We start from the raw sequence: 16,967 nt of genomic DNA, 5'->3' as shown, positions 1-16,967 counted from the left end.
TCGCAAGTCAATTTCCTCAACGTTTTCTAGCAGGAAGAAGCTTTGACAAGATGTGATGTTCCAGTAACTGCATGTTTTGCAAGTACACTACGAAAAACTTGATGTGTCTTAACATGCAAAACAGCATTCTACATTCCTTTAGTAACAGTGACAGGCAGATTATAACACAAATAGTTATTTGAACACTTTTCTTGGACGTATCCATTAGTTAGATTTGAACCCTTGTGAAAAGGGAGGGCGTGGCTCAGTTGGTAGATTTGTCCCAGCAAGTTGAGGGTTTCTGGTTCGATCCCCAGCTTTCACCATCCTAGTCATGACTACTACCTACTCAGTAGCCTCGTGACCCACGCAGTTGCCTCGTGGTTCGTGCCCGCCCTGAGATGGGTAGGTCGTGAGTTCAAACCCCCACCGAGTCATACCAAAGACTATAAAAATGGGACCCAATACTTCCCTGCTTGGCACTCAGCGTCAAGTGTTGGAATTGGGGGTTAAATGACCAAAAATTATTCCTGGGCGTGGCCACAGCTGCTGCCCACTGCTCCCCTCACCTCCCAGGGGGTCATTAAGGGTGATGGGTAAACGCAGAGAATAATTTTGTCACACCTAGTGTGTGTGTGACACATAATTGGTACTTTAACTTTAACGTTTGTTGTGCTCTTGAGCAAGAACACCCCTGCTCCTGATGAGTCGTGGTCGCCATCACGAATGTGGAAATAGTGTCAAAGCGCTTTGAGTACCTTAAAAGTAGAAAAACACTATACAAGTGTAACCCATAACCCATAAAGCTGTGACCTACTGTACAGAAACTGTTTAATATATGTCGTCAATAGAAAGTAAACTAGTTAGTAAAATTAGATAAACTTAAGACTTAAAGGAAAACTGTACATTTTAGGGAATGTTCCCCAACATCTACAAGCCCTATGTTTTTTTTGCATTGTAATTTGTAAAAAAACAGCAAGTATGAGGTGGCTATCAATGCAGCGAATGGGAGAACTCTATGCCGCCCTTTAGAAAAACAGCCAAAAAGCACTTGCAAAACTCCTTTTATGTTTTGTGAGCGGAATATTACGCAAGTGTTAGCAATTTTGTTATTATAAGCGCTAACGTCTAGAAACTATTTTGAGCGACGCCGTGATCAGAGCGGTTACTAGCTTATGCTGCTGCTCACTGCTCTCCTCACCTCCCAGGGGGTGGGGGTGATGGGACAAATTCAGAGGATAATCATTGGTACTTATATTGACATACTGAGCTGGGGAGCTCCTCTCTCGCCTTTGAGCTGGTAAAAGTTTATTCTAGAAGGAAGGATGTGGCCATAAACAGAGTAGTTGGTTAACTTTGACATCCAACTTACACCCAAAGAGGGTGAGAAAGACTCAAAAACACTTTTGTTTGCAGCATCTTGTTTTTTTCTTCCATTCGGGAGGATTATTAATTCTTCATCTAAACGTGAAGATATGAAAATCCAATCAGTCGGCCTCCCAGTGAGAGTAGACATAGTACATTAAGTGATTGTTGTTATTATGTTCGTAGTTTGTTTATCGTGTTCAGCCCTTAGCAATACTGCCACATGATGCTAATGCATGGTGCACACTAGCGGTGGTGTTGAAGGGAAAGGCGAACGTTGTGATGGGTCTGTGAAATTAATACATTGTCATATGCTTAAAATAAGTGAATATTACATGTTATGAATGTACCTGTTACTACTTATGTACAAACCCCATTTCCATATGAGTTGGTAAATTGTGTTAGATGTAAATATAAACAAAATACAATGATTTGCAAATAATTTTTAACCCATATTCAGTTGAATATGCTACAAAGACAACACATTTGATGTTCAAACTGATAAACATTTTTTTTGCAAATAACCATTAACTTTAGGATTTGCTGCCAGCAAATCGTGACAAAGAAATTGGGAAAGGTGGCAATAAATAATGATAAGGTTGAGAAATTCTCATTAAACACTTATTTGGAACATCCCACAGGTGTGCAGGCTAATTGGGAACAGGTGGGTGCCATGATTGGGTATAAAAGCAGCTTCCATGAAATGCTAAGTAATTCATAAACAAGGATGGGGCGAGGGTCACCAATTTGTAAGCAAATTGTCGAACAGTTTTAGAACAACATTTCTCAACAAGCTATTGCAAGGAATTTAGGGATTTTACCATCTACGGTCCGTAAAATCATCAAAAGGTTCAGAGAATCTGGAGAAATCACAGCACGTAAGCGATGATATTACGGACTGTTGATCCCTCAGGCGGTACTGCATCAAAAACAGACAGTGTGTAAAGGATATCACCACATGGGCTCAGGAACACTTCATAAAACCACTGTCAGTAACTACAGTTGGTCGCTACATCTGTAAGTGCAAGTTAAAACTCTGCTATGCAACAACACCAAAGAACGCCGCTGAATTCGCTGGGCCCGAGCTCATCTAAGATGGACTGATGCAAAGTGGAAAGGTGTTCTGTGGTCTGACGAGTCCACATTTAAAATTATATTTGGAAAAAGAGGACGTGCTGTCCTCTGGAACAAAGAGGAAAATAACCATTCGGATTGTTATAGGCGCAAAGTTCAAAAGCCAGCATCTGTGATGGTATGGGGGTGTATTAGTGCCCAAGGCATGGGTAACTCACACATCTACAAGAAAGTTTGATCATATTACGCCTATACTGGCTCAAATGCACTGGCTTCCTGTGCACTTAAGATATGACTTTAAGGTTTTACTACTTAGGTATAAAATACTATACGGTCTAGCTCCATCCTATCTTGCCGATTGTATTGTACCATATATCCCGGCAAGAAATCTGCGTTCAAAGGACTCCGGCTTATTAGTGATTCCTAAAGCCCCCAAAAAAGTCTGCGGGCTATAGAGCGTTTTCCGTTCGGGCTCCAGTACTCTGGAATGCCCTCCCGGTAACAGTTCGAGATGCTACCTCAGTAGAAGCATTTAATTCTCACCTTAAAACTCATTTGTATACTCTAGCCTTTAAATAGACCTCCTTTTTAGACCAGTTGATCTGCCGCTTCTTTTCTTTTTCTCCTGTCCCCCCCTCCCTTGTGGAGGGGGTCCGGTCTGATGACCATGGATGAAGTACTGGCTGTCCAGAGTCGAGACCCAGGATGGACCGCTCGCCTGTGTATCGGTTGGGGACATCTCTACGATGCTGATCCGCCTCCGCTTGGGATGGTTTCCTGTGGACGAGACTCTTTCTACTTTCTTGGATCCGTTTTGAACTGAACTCTCGCGGCTGTGTTGGATCCATAATGGATTGAACTTTCACAGTATCATCTTAGACCCGCTCGACATCCATTGCTTTCGATCCCCTAGAGGGAGGGTTTGCCCACATTTGAGGTCCTCTCCAAGGTTTCTCATAGTCATCATTGTCACTGGCGTCCTACTGGGTGTGAGTTTTCCTTGCCCTTATGTGAGTTCTTCCGAGGATGTCGTAGTCGTAGTGGTTTGTACAGTCCTTTGAGACATTTGTGATTTAGGGCTATATAAATAAACATTGATTGATTGATTGATCTGAGAAGGCCCCATAATGCTGAAAGGTCCATACAGGTTTTGGAGCAACATATGTTGTCACCCAAGTAACGTTATCATGGACGCCCCTGCTTATTTCAGCAAGACAATGCCAAGCCACATGTTACAACAGCGTGGCTTCGTAAAAAAAGAGTGCGGGTACTTTCCTGGCCCGCCTGCAGTCCATACCTGTCTCCCATTGAAAATGTGTGGCGCATTGTGATGCGTAAAATAGGACAGCGGAGACCCCGGACTGTTGAACGACTGAAGCTCTACATAAAACAAGAATGGGAAAGAATTCCACTTTCAAAGCTTCAACAATTAGTTTCCCCAGTTCCCAAACGTTTATTGAGTGTTGTTAAAAGAAAAGGTGATGTAACACAGTGGTGAACATGCCCTTTCCCAACTATTTTGGCACGTGTTGCAGCCATGAAATTCTAAGTTGTTGTTTTTTTCGCAAATAATTAAGTTTATGAGTTTGAACATCAAATATCTTGTATTTGTAGTGTATTCAACTGAATACAATAATCATTGTATTCCGTTTATATTTACATCTAGCACAATTTCCCCAACTCATATGGAAACGGGGTTTGTAATTCAACATTGTTTTCTCTGTTGTGGCCACTTGATGTCACCTCTTACTCAGTTGTATTGCAAAATCATACAGAATAAATGGTTACCTGCTTATTTAGTTTAAACTTCAGATGGGATTTTAATTTGTGCACAGCATAGATTTGCTGTGCGCAGAGGGCGGGTGAGCAGTGCACAATTGCGCAGGCGCGCACCTGAGAGGGAACACAGCTTGCTTTGTCTTCCTCACCTGCCAAAGGAGGAAGTCACTGAGGCGCACCTCGCCTGACGTTCGTATGAGAAGGTCGGGATTGGGAGAACTGTTGCTGTACAGACACTCGCTCAGCAGCGCCTCGGACACGTCGCTGAGCACAAACATACCAACGTTTAGTTACACAACATCAAGTAGAAAGAAACAGGTCAATAAGGAATAAAGCAAAACATGTTCTGGACCACTTCATATTCTCTACTGCTCACAAGGTGTTACATATCTGAGTTATTGTGCACAAATATGGAGAAACCACTACAAAAGTACATTTCGTTCACTAACTGTGCTACAAAAAAGATCAATTAAAATAATACATCATGTTGGATATAGAGAACATACAAACACTTTATTGAATCACAAATACTGAAATTGAACGATTTGGTACATTTGCAAACATTTAAAATGATGCACAAAGCAAACAATAACCTGCCGGCCAAGAATGTACAACAATTGTTCTTAACAAAAGAGGAGAAATATATCCTTAGAAGAAAATGTAATACAACATTTGTATGATCGTACAAAGTCTGGGTTTCCCTGCTTAGGCTGTTGCCCCCACGACCCGACCTCGGATAAGCGGAAGAAGATGGATGGATGGATGGATGATCGTACAACACTTAAAACCTTTAGTACCGAATTTTTCGGATTATAAGTCGCACCGGCCGAAAATGTATAATAAAGAAGGAAAAAAACAAATATAAGTCGCATTTTTGGGGGAAATTTATTTGATAAAATCCAACACCAAGAATAGACATTTGAAAGGCAATTTTAAATAAATAAAGAATAGTGAACAACAGGCTGAATAAGTGTACGTTATATGAGGCATAAATAACCAACTGAGAAGGTGCCTGCTATGTTAACCTAACATATTATGGTAAGAGTCATTCAAATAACTATAACATATAGAACATGACATACGTTTACCAAACAATTTGTCACTCCTAATCCATAAATCCCATGAAATCTTCTTCCTCGATGTCGCTTCTAAACAACTCTGCCAACTCCAAAGGTATGCGCCGCTTCCTCTTGTCGTTTTTTGCTGCATATTTCACTACGTCCAGCTTGTATTCTGCAGTACATGATTTCCTTTTCGGTGCCATTTTTGTTCAGCCCTTGTCAGTTTTTATATGTTACCGCCAACGATGAAATGATCCATTTTAATAGCTACAACAGTAGCATATAGCACAGGGGTCAACAACCTTTTTGAAACCAAGAGCTACTTCTTGGGTACTTATTAATGCGAAGGGCTACCAGTTTGATACACACTTAAATAAATTGCCTGAAATAGCCAATTTGCTCAATTTACCTTTAATAAATAAATCTATATATATAAAAAAAAATGGGTATTTCTGTCTGTCATTACGTCGTTCATTTTTTTTCCTTTTACGGAAAGTTTTTTGTCGAGGATAAATGATGAAAAAAAAAAACACTTAATTGGTCGGTTTAAAAGAGTAGAAAACAGGAAAAAATATGAAAAACTAGCTAATTCGAATCTTTTTGAAAAAATTAAAAAAATAATTTATGGAACTTCATTAGTAATTTTTCCTGATTAAGATTAATTTTAGAATTTGGAATACATGTTTTAAATAGGTTAAAATCCAATCTGCACTTTGTTAGAATATATAACAAATTGGACCAAGCTATATTTCTAACAAAGACAAATCATTATTTCTTCTAGAATTTCCAGAACAAAAATGTTAAAAGAAATTCAAAAGACTTTGAAATAAGATTTGAATTTGACTCTACAGATTTTCTAGATTTGCCAGAATAATTTTTTTTAAATTTTAATCATAATAAGTTTGAATAAATATTTCACAAATATTCTTTGTCGAAAAAACAGAAGCTAAAATGAAGAATTAAATAAAAAATGTTTTATTATATTTTACAATAAGAAAAATGTATTTACTTGAACATTGATTTAAATTGTCAGGAAAGAAGAGGAAGGAATTTAAAAGGTAAAAAGGTATATGTGTTTAAAAATCCTAAAATCATTTTTAAGGTTGTATTTTTTCTCTAAAAGTGTCTTTCTGAAAGTTATAAGTAACAAAGTAAAAAAAATGAATGAATTTATACAAACAAGTCAAGACCAAGTCTTTAAAATATTTTCTTGGATTTTAAAATTCTATTTGAGTTTTGTCCCTCTCAGAATTAAAAATGTCGAGCAAAGCGAGCAAATACATTTTTTTTTTTTAAATAGAGGCAGCTCACTGGTAAGTGCTGCTATTTGAGCTACTTTTAGAACAGGCCACCGGGCGACTCATCTGGTGCTTACGGGCGACCGCGTTGGTGACCCCTGAACTATCTTATCAGACAGAAAATAAGAAAATATCACCCTTATTTCAGATATTTAATCTTACTTATATTTCAGTTTTTGCAGTGTGAAGTTCAAGTGCACAAAACTCACTCAAAATCTGAAGTGTTTGTGCTTTACCTGGCTTTAATCAGTCCTTGCTCCACCCCCCACGCCATCTCTCTCACCGCATTGGTTATTTCATACCGCGACGTGTAGGCAAAACACACGTTCAAGAAACACCTGCAAAAAAGAAAAAAAAAAGGGCCATCACTTTTAACAGTCAAGCATACAGTTGTGATCGAAATTATTCAACCCCCACACAATTTTGGTGTTTTAGCAAGTTGGACATTTATTCCGTATTTTGTTTATGGTCATATCAAATAAAGATGTGTCAAATAGACAAATGCAACTTAAATTGTAACACTGTATTTTACAAAATACCAGAAAAGGACATTTTTCTTAATATCTCATTGACAAAATGATTCAACCCCCTAGTTCCATGCATCTTTAGTACTTAGTAGAACACCCTTTGGCAGTAGTTACATCCTTCAAAGGTGATACATAAGCGGACACAAGCTTCTTGCAACCATCTACAGGTATTTTAGCCCATTCCTCTTGGGCAAAGGCCTCCAGTTCATTCATATTCTTGGGCTTGTGTGCTGCAACTGCCTTCTTCAAGTCCCACCACAGCTTTTCTAGAGGATTTAGGTCTGGCCACTGTGAAGGCCTCTCCAGAGTCTTCCAGCCCTTCTTCTGCAACCACTCTGATGTTGATTTGGAGGTATGTTTGGGATCCTTGTCCTGTTGGAAGGTCCAACGTCTCCCAAGCCTCAGCTTCGTCACTGACTTCATGACTTTTGCAGCTAATATATCCTGCTAGGAAATAGAATTCGTAATGCCTTTAACGCGCTGGAGATTCCCGGTACCTGAGGCAGAGAAACAGCCCCAGAGCATGATTGACCCCCCACCATGCTTAACAGTAGGAAAGGTGTTCTTCTCTTTGTAAGATTCAGTTTTTCTCCTCCAGACAGAACGTTGATTCATAGGCCCAAAGAGTTCCAGTTTTGTCTCATCACTCCATAGAACAGTTTCCCAAAACCTTTGGGGTTTGTCCAAATGATTTTTGGCATACTGGAGTCTATTTCTCTTGTGCCTGGTAGTCAGAAGTGGGGTGCGCCTGGGAATTCTGGCATGGAGGCCTTCATCTCGTAGTGCGCGCCTTATTGTCTGGGACGAAACCTGCGTTCCGCCCTCTGGTATGTCCTGTTGTAGTTCCTCAACTGTTACCCGGGGGTTTTTCACCACTGTACACACACAGCATCCTCTTTCTACCACGCCCAGGTAGTGTTTCCACTGTGCCTTTAGCTTTAAACTTGCGAATTATGCTCCCAACTGTGTCTCTTGGAATGTGTAATGTCTTTGCTATTTTCTTATATCTATACCCTTTCTTATGAAGAGAAATTACCTCCTCTCTTGACTTCTTTGACCACTCCCTGGACTTCACCATGTTGCAAATACACCATTGACCATCTACAAGAAGCTGAGCGTCACAGTCTTTTTCAATCAGTTTAATTGTTGCTCGTTATGGTTTTAATCACATGTACAGGTGTTTTCAACAGCTGATTGAAAAGACCTTATTCAAATTCTGTTCTTAAAAGTTATGATCTTCAAGGGGTTGAATAACTTTGTCAATGAGATATTAAGAGAAATGACACTGTTTGGTATGTTACAAAATATAATGTTGTAATTCAAGTAGCATTTGTCTATTTAATGCATCTGTATTTGATATGACTATCAACAAAATACGGAATAAATGTCAAACTTGCTAAAACACCAAAATTGTGTGGGGGTTGAATAATTTTGATCACAACTGTAGAAGAAAAGCAGAGACTACGTGAATGTGAAGGAGAATCTGTGTACTTATTGTGAGCTCTGGTCGAGAGCACGGCTTTGGCGATGACCTGCTGGAGGTCCGGCGGCAGCAGGTTCAAGTCGCCCAGCACCCGGATGCAAACGCCGTGCTTCTCCAGCTTCTCCCTGCAGGCAGACGATGAGACACACAAAGATTTGAAAAGAAGAAGAAGAAGAAGAAGGGAGGACGACTGCAACCTGCAACATTTGCACATGTCAGCAGAAACATGCTTGTCTGCATTTGTACATTCAGTCCGGGCATTACAGTGCAGAAGTCCACAACTCTTTCATTCATGAGCATGAGCACGAGCACAACTGATGATGATCATATGCTGCATGGTCATCAGACCTAAGAGTGAACACTTCACTTCTGAAGCACTGTTTCCTCATAAAACACATGGACATTGACTTAACTGCAGAAGAGCACTGGACGTTTATTCATTTTTAATCATAATGAAAATAATAATAATGGAATCAATTTGATATAGCGATTTTCTATTATTAGATACTCAACGCGCTCACAAAGAAGTAAGAACCCATCATTCATTCACACCTGGTGGTGGTAAGCCACATTTATAGCCACAGCTGCCCTCTGGTAGACTGACGGATAATAATATCTAACAAGGTTCATTTTTCCATAGACGTTTTAGACTAAAAACATTAAATTATATATATATATATATTATTTATATATATATATATATATATATATATATATATATGCGCTGCTGAGACGTCCCCAACCAATGCACAGACGAGCGATCCACCCCAAGTATTTCTCTTATATTTATGTTTTGTATTTCTCATATATATATATATATAAGAGAAATACTTGAATTTCAGTGTTCATTTATTTACACACATACACACACACACAACACTCATCTACTCATTGTTGAGTTAAGGGTTGAATTGTCCCACCTTGTTCTATTCTCTGTCACTATTTTTCTAACCATGCTGAACATGCTGTATCTTCCTTGTTCTTCTGCTTTGTCTCCTTGTTGTGTGCGAAGTTGTGCACTGCACACTCTAAAAGCCGTAGATGTTATTGTCACATATGCATGTACAGTAGATGGCAGTATTGTCCTGTTTAAGAGTGTCACAACATTGCTGTTTACGGCAGACGAACTGAACTGCTTTATGGTAGACGAAAACGTGACTGCTGTTGTTGTGTGTTGTTACCGTGCTGGGAGGACGTTAATTAAACTGCCTAACAATAAACCCACATAAGAAACCAAGAACTTGCCCTCGATCATTCTACAGTTATAACGTCATTGGGCAGACACGCTGTTTATATTGTGGAAAATATATGTTTTGTTTTAATATGGTTTCTGGAGGAGGATAAACATGACACAAACCCTTTTCAGTGGAAATTAAAGTACCCATGATTGTCACACACACACACACACACACACACACACACACTAGGTGTAGTGAAATTTGTCCTCACTATTTGACCCATTAACCTTGATGACCCCCTGGGAGGTGATGGCAGCAGTGAGCAGCAGCAGTGACCGCGCCTGGGAACCATTTTTGGTGATTTAACCCCCGATTCCAACCATTGATACGGAGTGTCAAGCAGGGAGGTAATGGGTCCAATTTTTATAGTCTTTGGTATGACTCGGCATATGACTAACCACAAGGATAATTCGGTGTCACTCGTTAGAATAATTATGTGTAAGTTTTCACACAACTCTTATGCTTAAAGGCAGTTGCTATAGTTATTATCAATTGTGCTGAAGTGGTAGTTTTCTATCTGTGCAAAGGGACATAGTCTCGTATCAGTGTTAGTGTCCAGAACCAGCCTGCTGACTGCCAAGGGTGAACATAGAGTGCCTGGGCACAGACAGAGCAGAGACAGGACGATATCACGAGTGTCAGCACATTTGCATTTCATGAATAGTCATATATTGTGTCTAACTGGCGCTGTTGAAATTACCCCCCTTCTTTCAGAGGCAGCCTCAGTGATGTAACCAGGGACGTCCCAAATATTTAGAGGAGCATGTGGGACTGTTACTTTAGAGCGTAGGTTGGATCTGTAACTAAGAGTACAGGTCAATACATCTCTCCTCATTGAGCCAAATTGAATTCTGTCTCTGCATGATTCCTTGCTTCTTGTCTGTTTAATAAATGTCATCAGTGTTGGGAAATTGTGTTAGATGTAAATATAAACAGAATACAATGATTTGCAAATCATTTTCAACCCATATTCAGTTGAATATGCTACAAAGACAACATATTTGATGTTCAAAATGATAAACATTTTTTTTTTGTTGCAAATAATCATTAACTTTAGAGTTTGATGCCAGCAACACATGATAAAGAAGTTGGGAAAGGTGGCAATACATACTGATAAAGTGGAGGAATGCTCATCAAACACTTATTTGGAAAATCCCACAGGTGTGACGGTTTAATTGGGAACGGGTGGGTTCCATGATTGGATATAAAAGCAGCTTCCATGAAATGCTAAGTAATTAACAAACAAGGATGGGGTGAGGGTCACCACTTTGTAAGCAAATTGTCGAACAGTTTTAGAACAACATTTCTCAACGAGCTATTGCAAGGAATTTAGGGATTTTACCATCTACGGTCCGTGAAATCATCAAAAGGTTCAGAGAATCTGGAAAAATCACTGCACGTAAGCGACGATATTACAAACCGTTGATCCCTCAGGCAGTACTGCATCAAAAACCGACATCAGTGTGTAAAGGATATCATCACATGGGCTCAGGAACACTTCATAAAACCACTGTCAGTAACTATAGTTGGTCACTACATCTGTAAGTGCAAGTTAAAACGGTGTAATGCTGGGCCCGAGCTCATCTAAGTTGGACTGATGCAAAGTGGAAATGTGTGCTGTGGTCTGACGAGTCCCCATTTCAAATCATATTCGGAAACTGTGGACGTGGTGTCCTCCGGAACAAAGAGGGAAATAACCATCCGGATTGTTATAGGCGCAAAGTTCAAAAGGCAGCATCTGTGATGGTATGGGGGAGTATTAGTGCCCAAGGCATGGGTAACTTACACATCTGTGAAGGCACCATTAATGCTGAATGGTCCATACAGGTTTTGGAGCAACATATGTTGTCCCCCAAGCAACGTTCTCATGGACGCACCTGTTTATTTCAGCAAGACAATGCCAAGCCACGTGTTACAACAGCGTGGTTTCGTAGTAAAAGAGTGCGGGTATTTTCCTGGCCCGCCTGCAGTCCAGACCTGTCTCCCATGGAAAATGTGTGGCGCATTATGAAGCGTAAAATACGACAGCGGAGACGCCGGACTGCTGAACGCCTGAAGGTCTACATAAAACAAGAATGGGAAAGAATTCCAATTTCAAAGCTCCAACAATTAGTTTCCTCAGTTCCCAAACATTTATTGAGTGTTGTAAAAGAAAAGGTGACGTAACACAGTGGTGAACATGCCCTTTCCCAACTACTTTGGCACGTGTTGAAATTCTAAGTTAATTATTTGCAAAAAAAAAAAAGTTTATGAGTTGAACATCAAATATCTTGTCTTTGCAGTGCATTCAACTGAATATGGGTTGACAAGGATTTGCAAATCAAGGTAGTCCGTTTACATTTACATCCAACACAATTTCCTAACTCATATGGAAACGGGGTTTGTAAGTAAAAACTTACCGCTCGTCCAAAAGTTTCTCAAACTTCTGCCTGGCCAAGTTCATCAGCCCGTCCACTTCATCTTTGGGGCGCTTGAAGTTCTCGATGCTGAAAGCGTAGACGGTCACCTCTCGGATGTTCAATTGCTTGCACCAGCGAAGAGTCTAAAAGGCGATAGAAAGGTTGGCTACAGAAACCAGAAAATGATGCAAGAGATGATGCGGCCTCCCCACCTCTGCCAACTTGTTGAAGCCCTGCGTGTGTCCTTCCTGCCGTTCCATGTTTTTCTTGCGCGCAAAGCGACGGTTGCCGTCCATGATGAAAGCCACATGTTTGGGCATGGGCCCTGCCTGGGACGCAAGGAGTGGAGATCAGTTGACAAATGAATGCTCTCAGGAGGACACTAAATACATCACAGTACTGTGGGCTGCACGGGTGCAATCATGGCATGATAATTCAAGAATACAGTATATATAAAGATTGCTTTCTAATTTTGAAAATAGACCAAGCACAGTCTGAAAATGTAAAAATTATTTTTGTTTTATACTTGTGTGTTGCATTTAATAGTATCTATTTGTCGTTATTTATATTCTCTGAAAAAATTAGGTGATAAGGTTAACCAGTCAAATAGGTAGAATTGAGTATGGCACCGTTTTAAAATGCTCCCATTGGTGTTCATTTCCAAACCCTAACCCTAACCCTAACCAGAAGATGAAATGAATAAAAATACCACAATTAAATTACAGGATGTTACTAAAGCCTACTGAAATGCGATTTTCTTATTTAAACGGGGATAGCAGGTACATTCTGTGTGTCATACTTGATCATTTCGCGATTTTGCCATATTTTTGCTGAGAGGATTTAGAAGAGAAGTTTTGGTCGCTAATAAAAAAGCCTTGCCTGTACCGGAAGTAGCAGACGATGTGCGCGTGACGTCACGGGTTGTGGAGCTCCTCACATCTGAACATTGTTTACAATCATGGCCACCAGCAGCGAGAGCGATTCGGACCGAGAAAGCACCGATTTCCCCGTTAATTTGAGCGAGGATGAAAGATTTGTGGATGAGGAAAGTGAGAGTGAAGGACTAGGAAAATAAATAAATAAAAATTAAAAAAAAGACAAGCGAGCGCATCAGATAGGGAAGATGCTGTGAGAGGACCCGTGGTAGCCATGGGGGTGGCAGGACCAGTCGGCCAGGCCCAACCGCAACAAGGGATAGAGCCATACCGCTTTGAACCCGACGCTGACAGTCAGGAGGACGCATATTGATGCTGGAGTAGCACACGACATAGATCGCCTTCAGAATACAGAATGGTAAAATGTTTTATATTAATACACATAATACACTGTACTTTGTGTGTGTGGTCCAATCCAACCGTGTTCGCTTGACATCTCTGTTCCATAGTAAAGCTTGACTGTCATCTTTCGGGAATGTAAACAATGAAACACCGGCTGTTTGTGTTGCTAAAGCCAGCCGCAATACACCGCTTCCCACCTACAGCTTTCTTCTTTGATGTCTCCATTGTTAATTGAACAAATTGCAAAAGATTCAGCAACACAGATGTCCAGAATACTGTGGAATTTTTCGATGAAAACAGACGACTTAATAGCTGGGAACAATGCCGGGACAAAATGTCCTCTATAATCTGTGACATCACGCGCATGCGTCATCATACCGAGACGTTTCAGCAGGATATTTGGCGCAAATTTTAAAATTGCAATTTAGTATTGGCATGTGTTACAATGTTAATATTTCATCATTGATATTTAATTTTCCTGAAGGAATCAATAAAGTACTATCTATCTACTATCTATCTATCTATATATAAACTATCAGACTGTGTGGTCGGTAGTAGTGGCTGTCGGTAGGCCTTTAACCTTTGTGTAATGTTCATATTGTTGTTACTCAGTCAGCGTTTGTGGGTCTGATGGAGCCCTTGAATTTTGTGGTTTTAAATGCCCCACAATCAAACACTTATGTTAAAATACCGAACAGATGTTTACCTTGTCCAATAAACATCTGTTCAGTATTTTAACATCAAAGTGCTCTCCTTCAGAGATAGGGTGAGAAGCTCTGCCATCCGGGAGGAGCTCAAAGTAAAGCCGCTGCTCCTCCACAAGGAGAGAAGCCAGATGAGGTGGTTCGGGCATCTGGTCAGGATGCCACCCAAACGCCTCCCTAGGGAGGTGTTTAGGGCACGTCCAACTGGTAGGAGGCCAGGACACGTTGGGAAGACTATGTCTCCCGGGTGGCCTGGGAATGCCTCGGGATCCCCCGGGAAGAGCTGGACGAAATAGCTGGGGAGAAGAAAGTCTGGGCTTCCCTGTTTAGGCTGCTGCCCCCGCGACCCGACCTCGGATAAGCATAAGAAGATAGATGGATGGACGGATAGAGATTAAGGACTCCAATTTAAAGTGCGGTAGTGGGAACAAATATGGGGTAAAATAAATAACACAAGAGGTAATAAAGGAAAAACTAACAATTCAAATAAACAGACAACAATCCAATAAAAATAAGAAGCAATACTGTACAATATACAAAACACTATAGAAATACAAAATACTGTACAATAGACAAAACAAGACAAGAGTACCGAAGTAATAATAAATATAACTAAATTAAAAGAAAAAAATATATATATATTAGGGCTGCGAATCTTTGGGTGTCCCACGACTCGATTCAATATCGATTCTTGGGGTCACGATTCGATTATATATCGAATTTTTCGATTCAACGCGATTGTCGATTCAAAAACAATATTTTTCCGATTCAAAACGATTCTGTATTCATTCAATACATAGGATTTCAGCAGGATCTACCCCAGTCTGCTGACATGCTAGCAGAGTACTAGATTTTTTTTAAAAGCTTTTATAAATGTAAAGGACAATGTTTTATCAACTGATTGCAATAATGTAAATTTGTTTTAACTATTAAACTAGCCAAAAATACGACTTATTTTATTTTTTGTGAAAACATTGGACACAGTGTGTTGTCAAGCTTATGAGATGTGATGCAAGTGTAAGCCACTGTGACACTATTGTTCTTTTTTTTTTATTTTCATAAATGTCTAATGATAATGTCAATGAGGGATTTTTAATCACTGCTATGCTGAAATTATAACTAATATTGATACTGTTGTTGATAATATTAATTTTTGTTTCACTACTTTTGGTTTGTTCTGTGTTGTGTTTGTGTCTCCTCAATTGCTCTGTTTATTGCAGTACTGAGTGTTGCTGGGTCAGGTTTGGTTTTGGAATTGGATTGCAATGTTATGGTATTGTCGTGTATTGGTTTGTTGGATTGATAAAAAAAAAAATCCCACAAAAAATTAGATTTTTTTTAAAATCAGAATCGATTGTGAATCGCGATTCATATTCGAATCAATTTTTTCCAACACCACTAATATATATACATATATACCGTATTTCCTTGAATTGCCGCAGGGCATATTGTATGCGCCTGCCTTGAAGTACCGCCGGGTCAAACTCGTGTCGCCACGAGTGACACTTCCCCTGTCATCATTTTCCAAATGGAGGAGGCTGATTTCAATACCGGTGATTTAAAATCGCATAAAGGGAAGAAGATTAAGAACTATTCAGTAGGACTTAAGGTCCAAGTTTACATCACACTCAAATTTTTACTGCATGCCTTTGGTAAGTGCCGGAGTGAGAAGAGGTTTTAGAATAATTAGCGCATGCTTACTTTGACCGCATGCCTTTGGTAAGCGCAGGAGTGAGAAGAGGTGTTAAATTAATTAGCACCCCGGCTGCAATTCAAGGAAATACGGTATATATATATATATATATATATATATATATATATATATATACATATACATGTCTTGATTGGATTATCCAGAGAACAGTGCTCGATACCGTGGTAGAGCGCAATATGTAGGTGTGGGAAATATCACAAGACTACTACATCTCTACAGAACGGTTTCATGAGGGGTTCCCTCAATCATCAGGACATTTTAATGGAAGCATTCACATACAATGGTTTATATAGGGCACAGAGTGGGTGGGTACAGGCAGGCGTAGGGTGTGGTGATTGGCTCATGTGTTATCTAGGAGGTGTTTCCGTCTGTGGCGGCATGTTGAAATGATTTCACTGCGCTTGTTGAGAGATGACAGGTCTGGATGATATATAATAAACAGTTTCTCTTTCAAGCATAGGTTGCATCTTTTATTACCACTGTTGTAAGGTGTGCTGGATGCAAGAATTTGCCATGTTATTGAATATTCAACATTATTGTCTTTGAGGTCCCAAATGTGCTTGCTGTGTTCTGTAGAATTCCGCAAAGGGCCCTGTGATTATTCAATAATCACAGGGCTTCCTTTAAAACCAGACTTTGCGGAATTCTACAGAACTCAGCAAGCACATTGGCGTAAGGTTTGTGCAGCCCTTTGAGATAAAAGTAAAATAGAAATTACCTTGAGAATGTTGGCAGAAATCCTTTCGAGCAGGTTGAGCTCGCCCTCTTGTATCCACGACATTTTCTGATAAACAGGAGTCTGAGAAACAGTTGATGTGATGAAGTCACTAAATAATCCAATAGCAAACAAAGTGACAGCAAATAATCACATATTGTTAAAGGCCTACTGAAAGCCACTACTACCCACCACACAGTCTGATAATTTATATATCAATGATGAAATATTAACATTGCAACACATGCCAATAAGGCTGGTTTAATTTACTAAATTGCAATTTTAAATTTTGCGCGTAAAGTATCCTGTTGAAAACGTTGCGGAATGATGACGCGTATGATGACGCGTGCTTGT

The 16,967-nt window shown here is 39.8% G+C and overlaps 1 protein-coding gene across 3 annotated transcripts in view; it reads right to left on the bottom strand.

Moving 5' to 3' along the window:
- dhdds (dehydrodolichyl diphosphate synthase) overlaps positions 1–16,967 on the bottom strand; it is a 31,195-nt gene that overhangs the window by 13,019 nt on the left and 1,209 nt on the right. For all 3 annotated transcript variants that reach the window (XM_061915166.1, XM_061915167.1, XM_061915165.1), the window contains exons 2-7: positions 16,617–16,697; positions 12,416–12,532; positions 12,204–12,346; positions 8,575–8,691; positions 6,793–6,894; positions 4,347–4,461 (exon numbers count right to left, since the gene is read on the bottom strand). In XM_061915166.1, coding sequence (XP_061771150.1) covers positions 4,347–4,461; positions 6,793–6,894; positions 8,575–8,691; positions 12,204–12,346; positions 12,416–12,532; positions 16,617–16,679 — 657 coding nt within the window. In that variant the 5' untranslated portion in view covers positions 16,680–16,697. The remainder of the gene's footprint in view (positions 1–4,346; positions 4,462–6,792; positions 6,895–8,574; positions 8,692–12,203; positions 12,347–12,415; positions 12,533–16,616; positions 16,698–16,967) is intronic.

This window comes from Nerophis ophidion, linkage group LG11, assembly GCF_033978795.1.
Source record: "Nerophis ophidion isolate RoL-2023_Sa linkage group LG11, RoL_Noph_v1.0, whole genome shotgun sequence".
Classification (NCBI taxonomy): Eukaryota; Metazoa; Chordata; class Actinopteri; order Syngnathiformes; family Syngnathidae; genus Nerophis; species Nerophis ophidion.
Note: the sequence above shows the minus strand (reverse complement) of the source record. Positions and strands in the feature narration are given on the sequence as shown.